The sequence below is a fragment of the Rana temporaria genome, chromosome 9 (assembly GCF_905171775.1).
Source record: "Rana temporaria chromosome 9, aRanTem1.1, whole genome shotgun sequence".
Classification (NCBI taxonomy): Eukaryota; Metazoa; Chordata; class Amphibia; order Anura; family Ranidae; genus Rana; species Rana temporaria.
Genome location: NC_053497.1, coordinates 117026457 through 117043786, shown reverse-complemented (window position 1 = coordinate 117043786; position 17330 = coordinate 117026457). Strand labels below are relative to the sequence as shown.

Here is a 17330-nt window from a genome sequence, read left to right as displayed (position 1 = left end):
AGACAGAAATCCAGGAAAAGTGGGTAGTTTCCGCAGTATCCCTAGGGTACAAGCTGGAATTTCGAGAGATCACACCTTACCGGTTCAGAAGTTCAAGGCTCTCCAAAGATCCATTAAAAAGAAAATCCTTCTTCAAAGGATTGGATCACTTAATATCTTAAGGGGTAATCATGGAAGTACCCCTAAAGGAGCAAGGTTTAGGTTTTTACTCAAATCTGTTGTGGTTCCAAAACAAAATGTAGACATCAGACCCATCCTGGAGCTAAGATCTCTGAATAGGTTTCTGAACATTCGCCATTTCCGAATGGAGACAATTCGATCCGTGGTTGCCACCCTACAAGGCGGAGAATTCTTGGCGTCTATAGACATCAAAGATGCATATTTACATGTTCCTATCTATTCCGCTCACCAAAAGTTCCTAAGGTTTGCGGTAGAACATCACCACTTCCAGTTTGTGGCTCTGCCCTTTGGTTTGGCAACCGCCAAAGGTTCTAGCCCCTCTGTTGTCAAGGTTGAGGGCACAGGGCATATCGGTGACAGCCTACCTAGACGATCTACTTGTGATAGATCAGTCAGTGGCAGGATTAGATCATGCAGTGCTCAATACAGTAATATACCTGGATCATTTAAAATGGATCATAAACCTACAGAAATCCTCTCTACAAGCCCTGAGGGTATTGGGCATGATCATTGACACATCCCAAAGCAGGGTATTCCAGCCAGAGCCAAAGATCAAGTCTTTAAGAGAATTGATCCACAAAGTCAAGGGGAAGAAGGGACCATCGGATTCGCCTCTGTATGAGGCTATTAGGGAAGATAGTGGCCTCCTTCAAGGCTGTTCCTTATGCCCAGTTTCATTCGAGACTACTGCAAAACAATATTCTAGCTGCCTGGAACAGGAAAAGCCAAGCTCTGGATTTACCTATGCGCCTATCTCCACAGGTATGCCAAAGCTTCAGTTGGTGGTATAAAGTCCTTTCTCCCAGTCACCTGGAAGGTGGTGTCTACTGATGCCAGCCTGTTGGGCTGTGGAGCAGTGTTAGAAGAAGCTTCAGCCCAGGGTACCTGGGCCAACACCCAAGAGAGCCTGCTCATCAACATACTGGAGATTCAGGCAGTATACTTGGCCCTCAGAACCTGGACACACAGGTTACAAAGCTACCCTGTTCGGATTCAATCCGACAATGCTATGGCAGAAGCTTATATCAATCACCAAGGAGGCAGCCGGAGTCGGGATGCCCAGAAGGAGGTGAATCGGATTTTGACATGGGCAGAAAAACATGTTCCTTGTTTTTCTGCAATATTCATTCCAGGGGTAGAAAACTGGCAAGCGGACTATCTAAGTCGCCAGCAGCTGTCACCAGGAGAGTGGTCTCTCCACCCTGATGTTTTTCAGGCAATATGCTAGAGATGGGGGACCCCAGATGTAGACCTGTTAGCTTCCAGGCTCAACCGGAAGTTGGACAACTTTGTGTCCGGGACAAGAGATCCGCTGGCCTACGGAACGGATGCTCTGATCATTCCTTGGAATCAGTTTTCACTGATCTATGCATTCCCCCCCGATCCCTCTCTTGCAGAGATTGCTGGGCAGGATCAAGAAGGAGGGAATACCAGTACTCCTAGTGGCCCCAAATTGGCCCAGGAGGTCTTGGTACATCGAGATCATAAAGATGGTGGTAGGAAGACCTTGGGTGCTTCCACTACGTAATGACCTGCTGTCACAGGGTCCATTGTTCCATCCTTCCTTACAAAGGCTAAATTTGGCGGTCTGGCTACCGAGACCTATATTTTAAAGAAACGAGGGCTCTCGGGTCCAGTTCTTTCTACACTCATTAATGCAAGAAAGCCAGCCTCCAGGCTTATCTACTACAGAGTCTGGAAGTCGTATGTTTCCTGGTGTGAAGCCAGAGGGTGGAATCCTCAAAAGTATGCTATAAGTAGGATTCTCGCCTTTTGCCAATTAGGAGTGGATATGAAATTAGCCCCAAGTACCATCAAGGGTCAAATATCAGCTCTGTCTTTTTTCAGAGACCGCTGGCATCTCATCCCCTAGTTCGGGCTTTCATTCAGGGAGTACTATGGATAAATCAGCCAGTAGAGTGTCCCTTATGTCCCTGGGATTTGAACATGGTTTTGTCAGTCTTGAAAAAGCAATCTTTTGAACCTATCCACTATATTCTTTTGAGTAGGAAATTGGCCTTTTTGATTGATACTCTTCTAGCAGAAGAGATAGCAGAGTTGGCAGAGTTTATTGTAAAGCGCCTTATTTAATTTGTCACAGAGACAAAATTGTACTACATCCCCATCCTACCTTTTTATCAAAGGTGGTGTTGGCGTTTTGATTTAAATTAACACATTGTTTTGCCTTCCTTTTTTCCTGATCCGCAGACAGCGGGAGAAAAGTTATTGCACTCTCTAGATGTAGTGAGAGCAGTAAAAGTTTATCCGCAGGCAACTGCTCAGATACGTAAAACAGATGTTTTGTTTATTTTGCCAGATGGTCCCAGGAAGGCCCAAGCGTTGTCAAGATCCACCATTTCTAGGTGGATTCGACGAGTAACTATTCAAGCTTATGGTTTAAGGAACAAGATTCCTCCTTTTTTCTGTTAAAGCACACTCTACCAGGGCAATAAGTGCTTCATGGGCAGTGCATCACCAGGCTTCCATGGCCCAGATCTGTAAAGCTGCGACTTGGTCTTCAGTTCATACGTTTACCAAATTCTATCAAATAGATGTAAAAGGAAATGAGGATTCTGCTTTTGGGCGTAGCGTGCTTCAGGCAGCAGTATAGGGCTTCTTGTCCGTATCGGCCTGCTTGATCTGTGTCTCCCACCCTTCATTGAGCATTGCTCTGGGACATCCCACTTTGTAATGAATCAAGGCTCTGTGTCCAGTGGTGTACGATAAAGAAAATAGGATTTTTAATAACCGCATTCCTGTAAAATCCTTTTCTTGGAGTACACCACGGGACACAGAGGTCCCCCCCTTCTATGGGAACCTTACTGCTTTGCTACAAAAACTGAGATACTTCCCTTATGGGAGGGGTTATATGGAGTTGAACTTGTCTTCATTGGTTGTGCCAGTGTCCAATCACCTCTGGTGACCATACAACCCACTATGTAATGAATAGAGGCTCTGTGTTCCGTGGTGTACTCCAAGAAAATAATTTTACAGGTAAGCTGTTATTTAAAAATCCTATTTTTTGAGTAGAGTGAACTCTAAAGTCTCGTACACACGATCTGATTTTCCGCAGACAAAAATGTCAGACTTTTTATCCGAAGGGTGTTGGCCATGAACTTGTCTTGCATACAATTGTCGGCCAACAAACACAAACGTAGTGATGTACTACATGGTTTTTCAGCTCAAGTGCCCCGTTTAGGCACCTTCTGCTAATGTCGTGTTTGGTGAGCATCAATTCTGTGGATGCGTGTTTGTACTTTGGACTTTTGTCTGAAGGACTTGTGTACACACGATAGTAAAATCTGACAACAGACCGCTGTCCGCAGAAAATTTATAAGCCTGCCATCCAACATTTGTCAGCAGAAAGTCTAACAATTGTCTGATGGAGCGTACAAATGGTCGGATTTTTGGCAGTCTGTCATCACACAATTCCCGTCGGAAAATCCGATCGTGTGTATGAGGCTTAAGTGTTACAAATCGCCACATAGTAGATTGGGAGCATACAGTGTTTGCATTGGCATATGATATGAATGCTGCATAGAAGAGTACGGGCCTAAAATGGGCCAGTAAACAAGGTAGCTTGGGATGTTATCTAATCCACTCAAAATTTTGAAAGTTTCAAGTTTATTCAGAAATCGAGACCCTGTGTACCGTCATGACAGATACAGTATAGGCTATACAGCACTTAAATGGGTTAGGGTGCATTAGTTGTTTGCGTCCCTATTGGGCTGATTGATATTCTTTCACTTCATATAGCTGTGACACCTGTCTTCAAGACCAGTATGGGGCAGGACATCTTCAGCTTTAGCTCTGAAAGCCAGACAAAACTTTTATCTATCCACCGTCTTCTAAAAAAAAAAGGCCTTCTATTACCATCTACTACTTGTCCTAGTGACCATATCTAAAGTGAAGGAAAACGTGACAGATCTTACCCTTCTCTTTTCTATCCAAACTGATAACACTTTTACTTCCTGTGACCAAATAAACGAAAAGTTTTTTGCAGGCCTCTTTGTTTTGCTGTTGCTGCAAGTAGATGCATAATCCTTCTCCAACGATCACCAAGGTGCTTTTTACTGCACGGAGAGCTTATAACAAAATGGCTACATTGAGTGGGGTGGTTATTATTAACATGGAAATTGCACATGCTTTCAGAGAAGACTAGAAGCAAAGTCTGGGTGGACAAAATGTTTAATAACAAGCACAATACACCATTCCTTCCATTGGGCACTTCTTGTCCCTACATGTTATACTAATATAGTAAATAAAAAAGGAAAAAAAAAATACATTTTAGGCTACTGGACAATTACTTTAAAAAGAAAAATTCTCATTTCAGACCATAAAATATTAAGATTGTGCCAAAATGCATATCCACAAACACACAATAATTAACAATTTATACAAAGTCCTTGTTTTATCCCTTTTTTTTTTTTTTTTTTTAATATAGAAAAGTTGGAGATGGCCACAACGCTAAGTGACTCAGTGCACTTAAGTTACAAAACTGTTGTTTGCCATGTCTTTGTCATGTTATTGTAAGTAACACTGTAAATGTTTTTTTTTTTTGTCCAATCCCAAAAGAGTTTAAACCCAACATGGGTCAATATAGAATTGTCTGGCACTCAAAGCAGCTCAAGTTTAAAAATTCACTGTTTATAAAACCAGTAGGCAAAAAGTAGGACGGCAAGGCGTCATCTAAAGTTCATCTGTGTCTTCCGATAACCAGTGTTTGTCTCCTACTGGTGTATTCAACACAGCAATGCAAAACTTTTTTATTTTTTTGTTCTCATACACAGAAGTATAACATTTTCCTTCAAAACGCCACTCAGAACTCCAGGGACTTTCAGTGGAAAAGTGTTTCTGGTTTTATGCACAAGAATCGTTGTAGTGTTTTTTTTTTCCCCCGCTAGTGTCTGATGTCCTCCCTGGTTTTTGGCACTTTAAGCTGTGAAACTGGCTGTCATGGCTGTCATGGTCACTCAAAAGACATGAGATTAGTGGGTGCCTGGAAAACAGTAAAGGACAAAACTTGGTTAGTTCTCTTACAGATCAGGTCACAATTAAATCAAATCTTAGTTTTGAAACAAAATGTTTTTAAGATTATGGGAAGAAGGAAGAATAATTTGGTGGTATTTGACTACCTTTGTGCTATAAACAAAAAAGACAATTTTGGAAAAATGGTTTGTGCAAAAGTTATAGCATCTACAAATTAGGGGATGGATTATGACTTTTTTTTTTTTTTAACTACAAATGGTGATGATCTGTCGTTATTTAACCACTTATGGACCCATTCACGCCGATATACGTCGGCAGAATGGCAGGGCTGGGCACGTACATGTACGTGGATCTTTAAGCCCAGCCGTGGGGTCGTGCGCACGCGATCCAGTCCAAAGCTCCGTGGCCGCGGGACTCGCGAACCCGATCGCCGCTGGAGTCCCGCGATCGGTCCCCGAAGCTGAAGAACGGGGAGAGCTGTGTGTAAACACAGCTTCCCCGTTCTTCACTGTGGCGCTGACATCGATCGTGTGATCCTTTTTTTATAGGGCTACACAATTGATGACGTCACACCTACAGCCACACCCCCCTACAGTTAGAAACACAAATGAGGTCATACATAACCCCATCAGCGCCCCCTTGTGGTTAACTCCCAAACTGCAACTGTCATTTTCACAGTAAACAATGCATTTTTTGCTGTGAAAATGACCATGGTCCCAAAAATGTGTCAAAATTGTCTGAAGTGTCCGCCATAATGTCGCAGTCACGAAAAAAATCGCTGATCGTCGCCATTAGAAGTAAAAAAAAAATAAAAAATTATAAAAATGCAATAAAACTATCCCCTTTTTTTGTAAACGCTATACATTTTGCAAACCAACCGATAAACGCTTATTGCGTTTTTTTTTTAAACTGAAAATAGGTAGAATACGTATCGACCTAAACTGAGGGGAAAAAAATAATGTTTTATATATTGTTGGGGGATATTTATTATAGAAAAAAGTAAAAAATATTCCTTTTTTTTCAAAATTGTCGCTCTATTTTTGTTTATAGTGCAAAAAAAAACAAAAAACGCAGAGGTGATCAAATACCACCAAAAGAATGTTTGGGAGCCACGTCGCACGACCGCGCAATTGTCAGTTAAAGCGACGCAGTGCCGAATCGCAAAAACTGGCCGGGTTCTTTAGCTGCCTAAAGGTCCGGGTCTTAAGTGTATCATTTTTTTATTCGGACTGTGACATTCCAGGGGACAGATTGGACACTTTTGACATTTATACAGCGATAAAAAACCGCCACTGATTACTGTATAAATGTCACTGGCAGGTAAAGGGTTAAACACTAGGGGCGATCAGGGGGTTAACCGTGTTCTAACTTTAGGGGGATGGGCTACCTAGGACATGACAAGGAGCAGTGGATCCCTGTCATGTCACTAGGCAGAAGTGGGAAATGCCTTGTTTACATAGGCAGTTCCCTGTTTTTCCTCTCCTCTCCACGATCGCTGACGGAAATGTGCCTGGTAGCCACACTCTCCCCCACTTTTTTCTAGGGAGTGTATCCTTTCCCTCCTGAGTCTATCCCTTTTTAAGGGTCAAATGCTTGCAGTACGTGTGCTGTGACAGTCTTGGTTGCAAGCACCAGGGAGTGTGCTGCTGTTCTCTAGCCATTTCCCCATGAGGGTGAAGCTTGGAATCCAGTGCTGTGACACAATGTACCGTATATACTCGAGTATAAGCCAAGGTACCTAATTTTACCACAAAAAAATGGGAAAACGTATTGACTTGAGTATAAGCCTAGGGTGAGAATGCAGCAGCTACTGTAAGCGGAAAAAAGAGGGTCAACAATGCCCATTTGCACGCCTCACTGTGCCAATCCTCACTTTGCCCATTGTCAGTGTACCTGAAATTGACAGGCTGTGGGCGTCCATTCATTGTTTAAAACTTGCGGTCTCCTCCTGGGCCTTTCCGGAATGGACGTTTCTCAGCAGACACAGTTCCGCCTATCACGGACGTTCTCTCATCCTCGGACTCCGTTTCCCAGCAGACACTGTGTTCTGCCAATCACGGATGTCCTCTTGTCTGAGGATGAAAAGGCGTCTGTGATTGGCGGAACACTGAACACAGTGTCTGCTGGGAAACCCGAGGATGAGAGAACGTTCATGATAGGCGGAACTGTGTCTGCTGAGAAATGCCTATCACGGAAGGGACCAGGAGGAGACCGCAAGTTTTAAAGTTTAAGCAGCCTCTCAATAATTTCAGGTACAGTGACTCAAGTATAAGCCGAGGGGGGTATTTTAAGCCCTTAAAGAAGGGCTGAAAAACTTGGCTTATACTCGAGTATATACGGTATGAATTAAGGAACATGGTTGCAATGCTTTTTTTAAATGCAAGCCTCATTAGTACACCTGCAACACAATGAAATGTGTGCATGGATTATTCTTCCCTGCTTAAATGCATATGTTCCATAGTCTATCCTTGCTCTTTCCAGCATGCCTCTTCTGCGTTCTGACATAGTTGTAGTACATTCCTCCCTGGAGATTTTCTTGCAAAAAAAAAAAAAAAACACTGCCAAGATTGCGGGCTCACCAGCTGCTGATGCACATACTGCTAAGGATGACAAGGAGTTTAACCTATCGTTTTTATAGATATGGGGGCCAGATCCACAAAAACGGGTGTATATTTAGGCGGGCGTAGCGCATCTCATATGCGCTATGCTGCCGTAAATCAGAGTGGTTCGTAGGGTATCCACAAAGAACTTGCTCCCATATGTGGGCCGGCGTTAAGTAAATCTGCCGGCGTAAGCTCGCCTAATTCGAAGTACATTCAAAGTGATGAACTGCCAATCACCTGTAACACTGATCATGTGGTGTACGCACTGAAATGCCCTTGCGGCTTACTCTATATTGGTAGGACCAAGAGAAAATTGAGAATACGTGTGATGGAGCATATCAACAACATCAAGCTAGGATACAAAGACCATAATGTGTCCCTTCATTTTAAATTGAAGCACAACCAGGACCCCTCTGGACTGCAATTTTGGGGAGTTCAACACATAATGCAAAACTAGAGAGGATGCCATAGAGTTCGAGAATTATAAAAATGTGACACGAGATGGATCTTCTTGACCGAATCACTTGCCCCAAAAGGCATGAACATTGAACTGGACATTAACTGCTTTATAAGCGATTCATAGAAAAATGCATAACATCTGGAAAAAACACACAATTTTCTTAAGAGTCTTTGTATCATAGAGTCTGGAGCCATTAGTTTCAATATGGTCACCCATGTCTCTCTGAATCTAAAATAGCATTGCTGGTTATTTACTGCACAACATTTACAGATTAGGTCTTTAACATAATTAGGCTTATCTTTTTATAGATATATTTTTTATAGATATATTTTTTATATATAATATATATACTTCCGCCCTTCTCCTGGCACGGGCCTCGCTGGCGCCAATGCGCACGCGCGGGACCAGCGCCATGACGGCGAATTAGTGGGCGGCTCTACGCGATGCCCTTGGCTATTTAACTGGTCGCCGAATGTTGCAGCCACACCCTCAGACGAAGTCAGCCAATGACAAAACGCGTCAGGGTGTGGCCAACATCGGACGACCCAGAGACTGTGCACCTGGTGGATCAGGAACAGAGGAGTGCGCCAGAACCTGTACCATACATCCAGGAAGGAAAAACAGGCACAGTACAATTACATGCTTATTGTCTATTGCATTGTGGTACGCATATTTTAAAGGGGACCTTTTAAAACGGTATTATACTATTCAAGTTTATTCCTTTATATGTACACGAGCAAGACACATACAAGCAGAGTGGTGGAGAGTGCAAGACTGATGACAGAGGCTGTTGTGTATCCCATGCTGTTTTTTATTCTTGGTCTGGTGAGTGCATCCCCATAAGGGGATAGTATCCCCCCACGTGGTGAAACACAGCCCCCCTGGTGATAAGGAGCACATATTAAGGAAGACACTGTTCACTGCTGACGTTCATCTGCACCATTATTTTGATACCTATGTCAACATAGAACTGTATTCAGAGCTCACGCTCTGTTTTCAAGCGCTGCTACAGTACACATTGAACTGCTTTGACTTCTCAGTCACATATATTTTTTTTGTTTACTGTCATTTAATAAATAGTGTTTCCCTAGTACTACTACCAAGCACTGTGCTGGGGGAAAAACAAACAAAAAAAAAAACAACAAAGCGAAGAGTACTTCATTACTTGAAGAAGGAAGCAGCAAGTGAAGTGTTGGCAACAGTTCAGTGCTGCTTCAAGTAGTAGTGCAGACCAGGACAACTGAATTTTTTTTAAAGACATTTTAGCAAAGGCAGCCACCATATTTTTATTCCAAGAGGCCCTCCCTTTGAAGTTATTTAACCTAAGAAAGGCAGATAGCAAAGAGGATGGAGATGGTATAAAGTTGTTCCTCTTACCATCTGCTGCGTCTCACTCACCGGCGGCCTTCCACTCTTACACGCGTCATCCAAGTGTTTGTGCCACAAAATCGCATGGAATCGAGAGCTCGTCTGCAACTTGTAAACATTCCCTAAACAACAAAATGACAGAAAATCCGTTTGATTACACCCATGAGCGAAGACAGGCAACACTCCATCATAAGAGACAAAAATAATTCAGAAAATGCTTTCTGCCTGTGTGTCCCCTTTATCTGCTCGATCTAGGAAATGGTTTTGACCCCTATTAGTTATTTTTTTGCTGTGGTCATGTCAGGAAGATTACCCTTATCCTGTCTCGGAGACAGAGTAGGAAGAAAAAAAAAATCACTCCCGTCTTCTTTCACCAGAATTGTTCACCCCCAGAGATTTCTCTTCCCCACCTGTTTCTGTGACAATGTAAAAAGCTTGAATTTCCCATCATCTTTTTTTACCTGAGACCATGGTTAAAAAACCAATGCGAACCTCTCCAACAGGAACACAGACAGCAATAAAACAGGGGGTTCTAAAACGTCCACATTCTATCCAACAGTTTTAAAGAGTTGTGGATCTATATGCATTATTGTCATTTTAGAAATTGCAGATTTAAAGAGCAGTTTCCATCCCAAATTTTTTTTTTCATTATTGTGCTCATTAGACCTAAAAAAAGAAGAAGAAATTTTTTTTTACTCATCTGGAAATGCCTGTTGCTATGCGGTCCCACGAAATCTGCCTTTGGAATCACCTAGGATTCTGACATCATCTCCCTCTAATGCTCCTGGGAAATGTTTGTCATCATTTCCCAGGATGCAGTGCACTACCCAATTATCACTCCCCATCCAAGACTTCCAGAAAGTAAGTGCTTGTGGGCTTCACAATGCCCACAAGCAAAATGACAACGGTGTGGACATAGTTTTTAAAAAAAGATAGTTTATAAAACTATGCGGAGCGGCGGCGGATTGTAAAATCGTAAGTGACCGGATTTATATTATAAAAACGCATGATGAAAGGACATACATTTAAAAAAAGCTAATTGTGGTTGGAACCCCGCTTTAAAAAAAAAAACAGACTGACTTTCCTGTTATGGCATGACAGCAGTCTGTCAATAAATGGCTCTCCTGAAAGGTCACAGCAATAAGCTGACCATGGGTTAGCTCAAAGGGAGAGATTGCAGTTCTCCCTGCTTTTTTTTTTTTTTTTCTTCTGCAGGTTGCCTATGGTTGCTGCGGTATCCCTGGGCAGCAACAGCCGTGGGATTGGTGGATACAGGCAAACAGCTGATTGGGCAAATTTTGCTTACTAGCCCGCATGCAAGGAGCCTATAAAAGGACCGGGAGCGGTGGTCTCACTGACCGTACCTGACCAGACAGCGACGCAGAGCTCTCTCGCAGAATGAAGCGCTGTTCCTCCAGTAGCCGTGAGGCACTCCTTTGCAAGCTGTTGGCGAAGGCGGAGAGGAATGGCTAATGTGATTCCTGGAGGAGAGAGGCTCTGCTCCGCCCGCATCCACTCCCCCTGTAAAGGACAAAGGGCCGACTCTGGGCGGGGGCAGAACAAGACAGCATCCAGGGAGGAAGAAGAAACTTCAGAAAACATCTGCTTCTCCTCAGCTGGCAAGTTAGGAGAGAGCCGACAGTGTCCGGTTACAGAGTGCATCTCGTCAGCGGGAGTGCAGCGCTACTCACCCTCTACCTGAGGACACGAGCGAGCATACAGCGGTGGTTCCCGAGGGTGAGAAGTGTGGTATTTCTCATGTATCTAATTTGTCGGTATTAATTGATTCTCTGTCAAATGTGTTTCAGCAGTTTAAAGGGGCACATGCTAATGGTGCTGATAATGTTAGCGATACACAAGGAGCACGGGTGTCTGGTACAAAAGATACTTTACAGTTCAGAAGCATGGGTGAGTTTTCAGGGGCACAATTTATTGGTGCAGAACAAAACATTCAGCTGCAAGGGTAGCGCAGTGGGGGAATGTCGGAGGGCATGGGTGTCTGGTGCTGGACATATAACTTATAGTGTCACTGATGAGGTAAATACACAGATGAATAATATGCAATATGTTAATAATGACGTTGGTGCTATTTGGCAAGATTCCAGTGACCCTGCAATGGAGGAAAAGGATCCTCCAATGTCTATATTAGCCCTGCAATGCCTTTCAGACCATCAGCTGTAACGGTCGGTTAATCTTCTTTTAAGGAGCCCCTTCCATGTGTTTTATCACCACTGGGCTTTCATCTGCCCAAGGCAGTTAAAGAAAAGATTTGGAGGGGCGAATTCCTTGATATATTATCGTTATTGCCAGTTTCCAAAGACTTCTTATCTAAAACAGATAGGCAATCTGGTGATGGGTCTGAGGAGGATAGGAGAAGGGCTATCCCTAAAACCTTCCAGAACTGGTTGCAAGCTTTTTGCATTTATGCGGCAGTCATGGGGGAGCGCTTCCCTGGGAAATGCTCAGGTTTGTTTCAACACTTGGATATAATTGCCGAAGCATTTCGCCATTTTGGAGGTTCCGCTTGGTTCACATACGATGAGAATTTTGGCTTAATCTCATGTTACCGATAAAACCTCAGTCCACTCTTCGTCCACAGTCCAATGCTCAGAGCACATTTCACAAAGGTTTTTGTTTTGCTTTCAATGAGGGTCAGTGCAAATTGCAGATATAAGCACGAATGCTCCTATTGTAATGGAGCCCACGCGGTGAGTAAGTGTTTTCATAAATCTGCCGCAGCCTCTTTTCAGTCATTGCCCAGGGACACTCATGGGAAAGGCACCGACCTCGGTGAGCCTAGCAAGAATGCGCCCATAGTTAGAGCGCTATCCCGACCGCTTATAATTGAAGGGTTCAAAGATGGGTTTTTGGTTCCCTCTTTTAATGGTCCGGGCTGTGTCATGGTTCAAAATTTGTTATCTGCGTATACTCATGCTGACGTAGTCCAGGATAAAATATCCAAGGAACTGGCAGACGGCAGGATTGCAGGCACCTTTTTCTGATCCTCCATTTCTGGATTTTTGTCCATCTCCACTAGGGATTGTGCCTAAGAAAGAAAATGTCTGTTTCCGGATGATACACCATCTTTCTTACCCCCCCCGAACTCGTCTCTGAACGATGAAGTCTCAAATGTTATAGCTCCAGTGTGCTACTCTTCCTTTGATGAAGCCTTAGTCATACTAAGGCGGGCGGGTCAAGGTTCAGTGTTGGCTAAGGCTGACATTAAATCGGCATTTTGCTTACTCCCAGTCCACCCCCAAGGTTTCAACTCTTTGGGTTTTCAGTTTATGGGTCAATTTTATTTTGACAAATGTATGCCCATAGAATTTTCATTGTCCTGTTTTTATTTTGAAGCCTTTTCTACTTTTCTGCATTGGGCTTTGTCTGTCTGAATTTTTACCCTATGCGTCTGTTCTCCATTACCTGGACGACTTTTTGTTTATTGGACCGAAAGGGTCCCCTGTGTGTTTGGAAGCCTTACAGGCATTTTTCGGCATTTGCAAAAATTTTGGTGTGCCTCTTGCACATGAGAAAATGTTTTTTCCCTCTACTTCTATCAATTTTTTGGGAATAACCATTGACTCTGAACGCATGGAATTCAGGTTGCCGGAACAGAAACTCCAGAAGATGAGATTATTGATCTCGGTTTTTCTATCCAGAAAGAAGGTTCTTCTAAAGGAGGCCCAGTCTCTACTGGGGCTGTTTGCATTTGCAGCTAGAATTATTCCTATGATTGGGGTGTGTTCACACAGGTTTTCACTGGCTATCAAAGGTATTAAGAACCCGCATGCCCATGTGCGTATTTTCAGAGGTATTAAAGAGGATATTTAAACTTGGGATTCCTTTCTGAGTAATTTTTAATGGTTCCTCAGTATGGCAGCTGGAATTCTTGACAGACGAAGCTGGGTCTTTGGGGCTTTTTTGAACAGTCATTGGTGTGCTAGCGAATGGCATAAGGAATGGTTGCAGAAGGATGTTTAACAAAACCTGGTCCTTCTGGAATTATTCCCAGTCATAGTTTCTGTGGTAATTTGGAAAGAGACCTTTATGAATCGTAGAATTCTGGTTCACACTGATAACAAAGGTGTCTTTTTTGCTGTTAATACCTTGTCTTCTAGGTCTGAGCCTGTGATTAATTATTACGCTTTCTGGTTTTACACTGTATGCACTTTAACATTTGGTTGAAAGCTGAGCACATAGCAGGTATAAAGCATAACATTGCCGACAATTTGTCTTGTTCACAGTTCAAGACGTTTCGGGACTTGGCTCCAGCAGCAGATCCACATGGGAACCCTTGCCCAGATTTCCTCTGGGGCTTAACATGGGACTGATATTCTCTAACCTCAAGACCTCTGTGTCAAGCAAGACCTGGTTAGATATAGGCTTTCATGGACAATTCCTTCCAATGACACCAATAATGCAGGGGTCTTCAAACGATGGCCCTCCAGTTGTTCAGAAACTACAATTCCCATTATGCCTAGTCATGTCTGTGAATGTCAGAGTTTTACAGTGCCTCATGGGATGTGTAGTTCCACAACAGCTGGAGGGCCGTATTTTTTTTTACCACTGATGTCAGGACTTTTTCTTCTTCCAATGGCCACAGTCCGGCCCTCCTAAAGTCTTGAGGACAGAAAACTGGCCCATTGTTTAGAAAGTTTGGAGACCCCTGGTCTAGGTGGTGTTCGTTCTGTCAAGGTTTGGGTTTGGATCCGTTGAGCGTCACCTCTTACGTCTCCTTATCTTTTCTGTCCTCCCTTATTCAGTCACACCTTAGCCCGGCTTCCATAAGTAAGATTTTAGCAGGTGTCTCATTTTTTCGGAAATTTGAAGGTTTACCAGCTCTAACATCATTTTTTCAGGTTACCCAGGTTCTTAAGGGTTTAGGAGATCCAGTCCTTCTATTGACAATAGGCGTCCCATTTTGGTCGCTTTGTTGTGTGATCTTCTTAGAACTCTGCAGGAGGTATGTTCATAGGAATTTTGAGTCTCTTCTTTTCAGAGCTGCCTTTTTTGAAGCCCTTAGGATTGGGGAGTTTACGGCCGAGAATAAGCTATTTTTGTCTTTTCTTCAGTTTTCTTACTTTCAGATAGACAAAGGTTTACTTCATCTTTTCCTTTGTGGGTCTAAGTCCTCGCCAGATGGGAAAGGTCGATGGTTCTCTTTGTCAAGTTCGTCGAATGTGTCGATATGTCCTGTCCTACAGGTCGCTAAGTATGTCAGTCAGGCCTGTTTCTGTTGAGTCCTTTTTTATCCACAAAGACTTATCCTCCTTAACTAGGTATCAATTCTCAGCTGTCTGGTTTTCGTCCCATTCATTTAGAATTGTGGCGGCCACCACAGCTGACGCTTTTGGATTTCGGAAGAGAAATTTTAAAGTATAGGCCGCTGCTGGGATAGTGACAGATATAAAATATATGTCCGCCCTGATCTATTAACCCTTTAATTTTATTTTTCAGATCGCATCAGGACAGTTGTTTGGATAGTAGATCACTCCTACGTGTTTTGGGCGGCCAAACATTCTGGATCCTACTCCACCAATCTAGGTCTGGATACTAAGTTATTTATGGTTTTATGGTCGGGTGTCAGGGGTCTGCGTTGGCGGAATGTTAGAGAGCAACTAGCCTATTTAGCCAGCAATTGGCCTTCCCCCAAATTTTGGTCATCCATGCTGGGGCGAATGACCTGGGTAAAATGGGTACATGGGAATTATTGTGTAAAAATGAAGAGGGATTTGCACTCAATAAAGCTGATGTTCCCATCAACGGTTTTGGCATTGTCTGAGATGATCCTCAGGGTAGCCTATTCTATTTGGACAGGATACGAGGAAGACTTAAGAGGACGATTCATAGTTTTCTAATTTCGTTTTTCATTTCGCCGCTCTGCATTAGAAGGGTTTTTGTCAGATTTGTTTTGCAAAGACAGGGTTCATTTATCGTTTATGGGCCTACAAAGCTTGATCGAATCAGTCACGGTGGTGGGGAGTAGTTGTCCAGCTTTGGCTGGATGGACACCATTTAATTTTTATTAAAGATATTTTAGCCAAGATGACTTATTTATTTTAATTTTAGAGATTCATTGTGACCCCCTATGGATAAACACCGTGGCCATTTAAATTCCAAGTTTCAAAAAATATGTGTTGTATTATAATGGTGTGTTGTCTCTTTTATTCTGGAATACCTTTGTGCTAGCCCATGCACATTCATCCTGTCGCATTCTCCGCCAGTTAAAAATATATAGACTAAGATTGACAAATAAATGTCAAAAATAGTATTTCTGGGTAAAAAAAAAAGCATGACAACTCTTTGATACACAATGGTTTAGGTTTATCTTAATGGCTTTGCAATGTACATAGGCATATGTCAGTGCCATGTGTGTTTAAGTTCCTTGGTGGTTTCAATTTATTTTAAGTGACAAGTCAGTAAATGAGAATATATAATCATTTTCTTAGTGTCTGTCTGTTGGGTGTAGCTGTTAGTACTGCAGCTCCTGTACTTTTATGCTGAAAGCAGCACTAGGTCTGTGATACAGCACAATCCTGCATGAAAAGTGATGTTCATCCATGTACAAACAATGCTATGGGGAATGGAATTGATAGCTGTCTTGGTGGGCACCCCTTAAAAAAAACACTAAATGCACATCCATGCATGGGTATCAAACTAGCTTGCTACATGTGCATACATTTTGGCTTGTCTCGTGTTTTTGCTAGACTAATTTAAAATTGGATTATAATTGTCAAAATGTTCTATTTGATCTTTTGCATTTCTAAGCTGTACAATTCATTATTTTCTATTTGACATTAACAAAACCAACTGTTTGTCCAACAGAGATACTAGCACTCTACACCATGTACACTTCCATATTCTGTCATTGCCTATAATTGGTATATCAATGCAGAACTCATTTTTTAAAGATGTAATTGACTGAATTTTCCAAAATGTCACCAATTATAGGGTGGCTTAGTTAGCAACCACCGATATGGGAGGATATCACATAAGGAATGGCAGGCACAGTGGGGCTGATTAAAGAAAGGACTATATATACTCTCAGGGCCGGCCTCTGGGGTGTGCGAGCTGTGCCGCCGCACAGGGCGCCATGGGCAACAGGGTGTTGTGGAAATTTTATATATGTGGATATTTTATTCTAGGATGTGTGTTTTTATAGATTGTCATCTGTCTCCCTGTGTCTGATGTTTAATCGAGGAGCGCTTTAGCAGAGCGCACTTGGGTTGAATCGAGACCAGCGGTAAAAACGGTCAGTATGAAAACCTTCTTATGGGATTAAAACGTGTTCGCTGTGTGTGTGGGCGTTTGTTGGTTTGTAGATATCAAGTGCAATGCGCTGGACTGCTTGCTTTCCAATGACTATACACATTATAGCAGTGTTTCCAACTCCAGTCCTCAAGGCACACCAACAGGTCATGTTTTCAGGATTTCCCTCAGATGAAACGGCTGTGCTAATTACTAAGGCAGTGGAACTGATCAAATCACCTGTGCAAAAATAATGGAAAGCCTGAAAACATGACCTGTTGGCGTTCCTTGAGGACTGGAGTTGAGAAACACTGCATTAGAGAAGCAAAGTCCGCATAACGAGAGAAACCTATTATACCTCTCTTGCGGACTTCATTATCCCCTTATGGATACATATCTGTTTAAAAGGACATTGATGTCTGCCTTGTCGGTGTCCTTGTACCGTATATATTTACAACAGCAGTATCCCAGCATATTGTCTC

The 17330-nt window shown here is 42.8% G+C and overlaps 1 protein-coding gene and 1 long non-coding RNA gene across 6 annotated transcripts in view; one reads left to right on the top strand and one right to left on the bottom strand.

Moving 5' to 3' along the window:
• The window catches only part of LOC120913893, a 77977-nt gene that overhangs the window by 47680 nt on the left and 12967 nt on the right, over positions 1-17330 (top strand). The window lies entirely within an intron of this gene.
• Positions 4351-17330, bottom strand: part of RALGPS1 (Ral GEF with PH domain and SH3 binding motif 1) — a 765778-nt gene continuing 752798 nt past the window's right edge. For 4 of the 5 annotated variants that reach the window (XM_040324220.1, XM_040324222.1, XM_040324223.1 and 1 more), the window contains 2 exons: positions 9610-9722; positions 4351-5179 (listed from right to left, as the gene is read on the bottom strand). In XM_040324220.1, coding sequence (XP_040180154.1) covers positions 5150-5179; positions 9610-9722 — 143 coding nt within the window. In that variant the 3' untranslated portion in view covers positions 4351-5149. The remainder of the gene's footprint in view (positions 5180-9609; positions 9723-17330) is intronic. The other variant, XM_040324221.1, reaches the window with a different exon arrangement.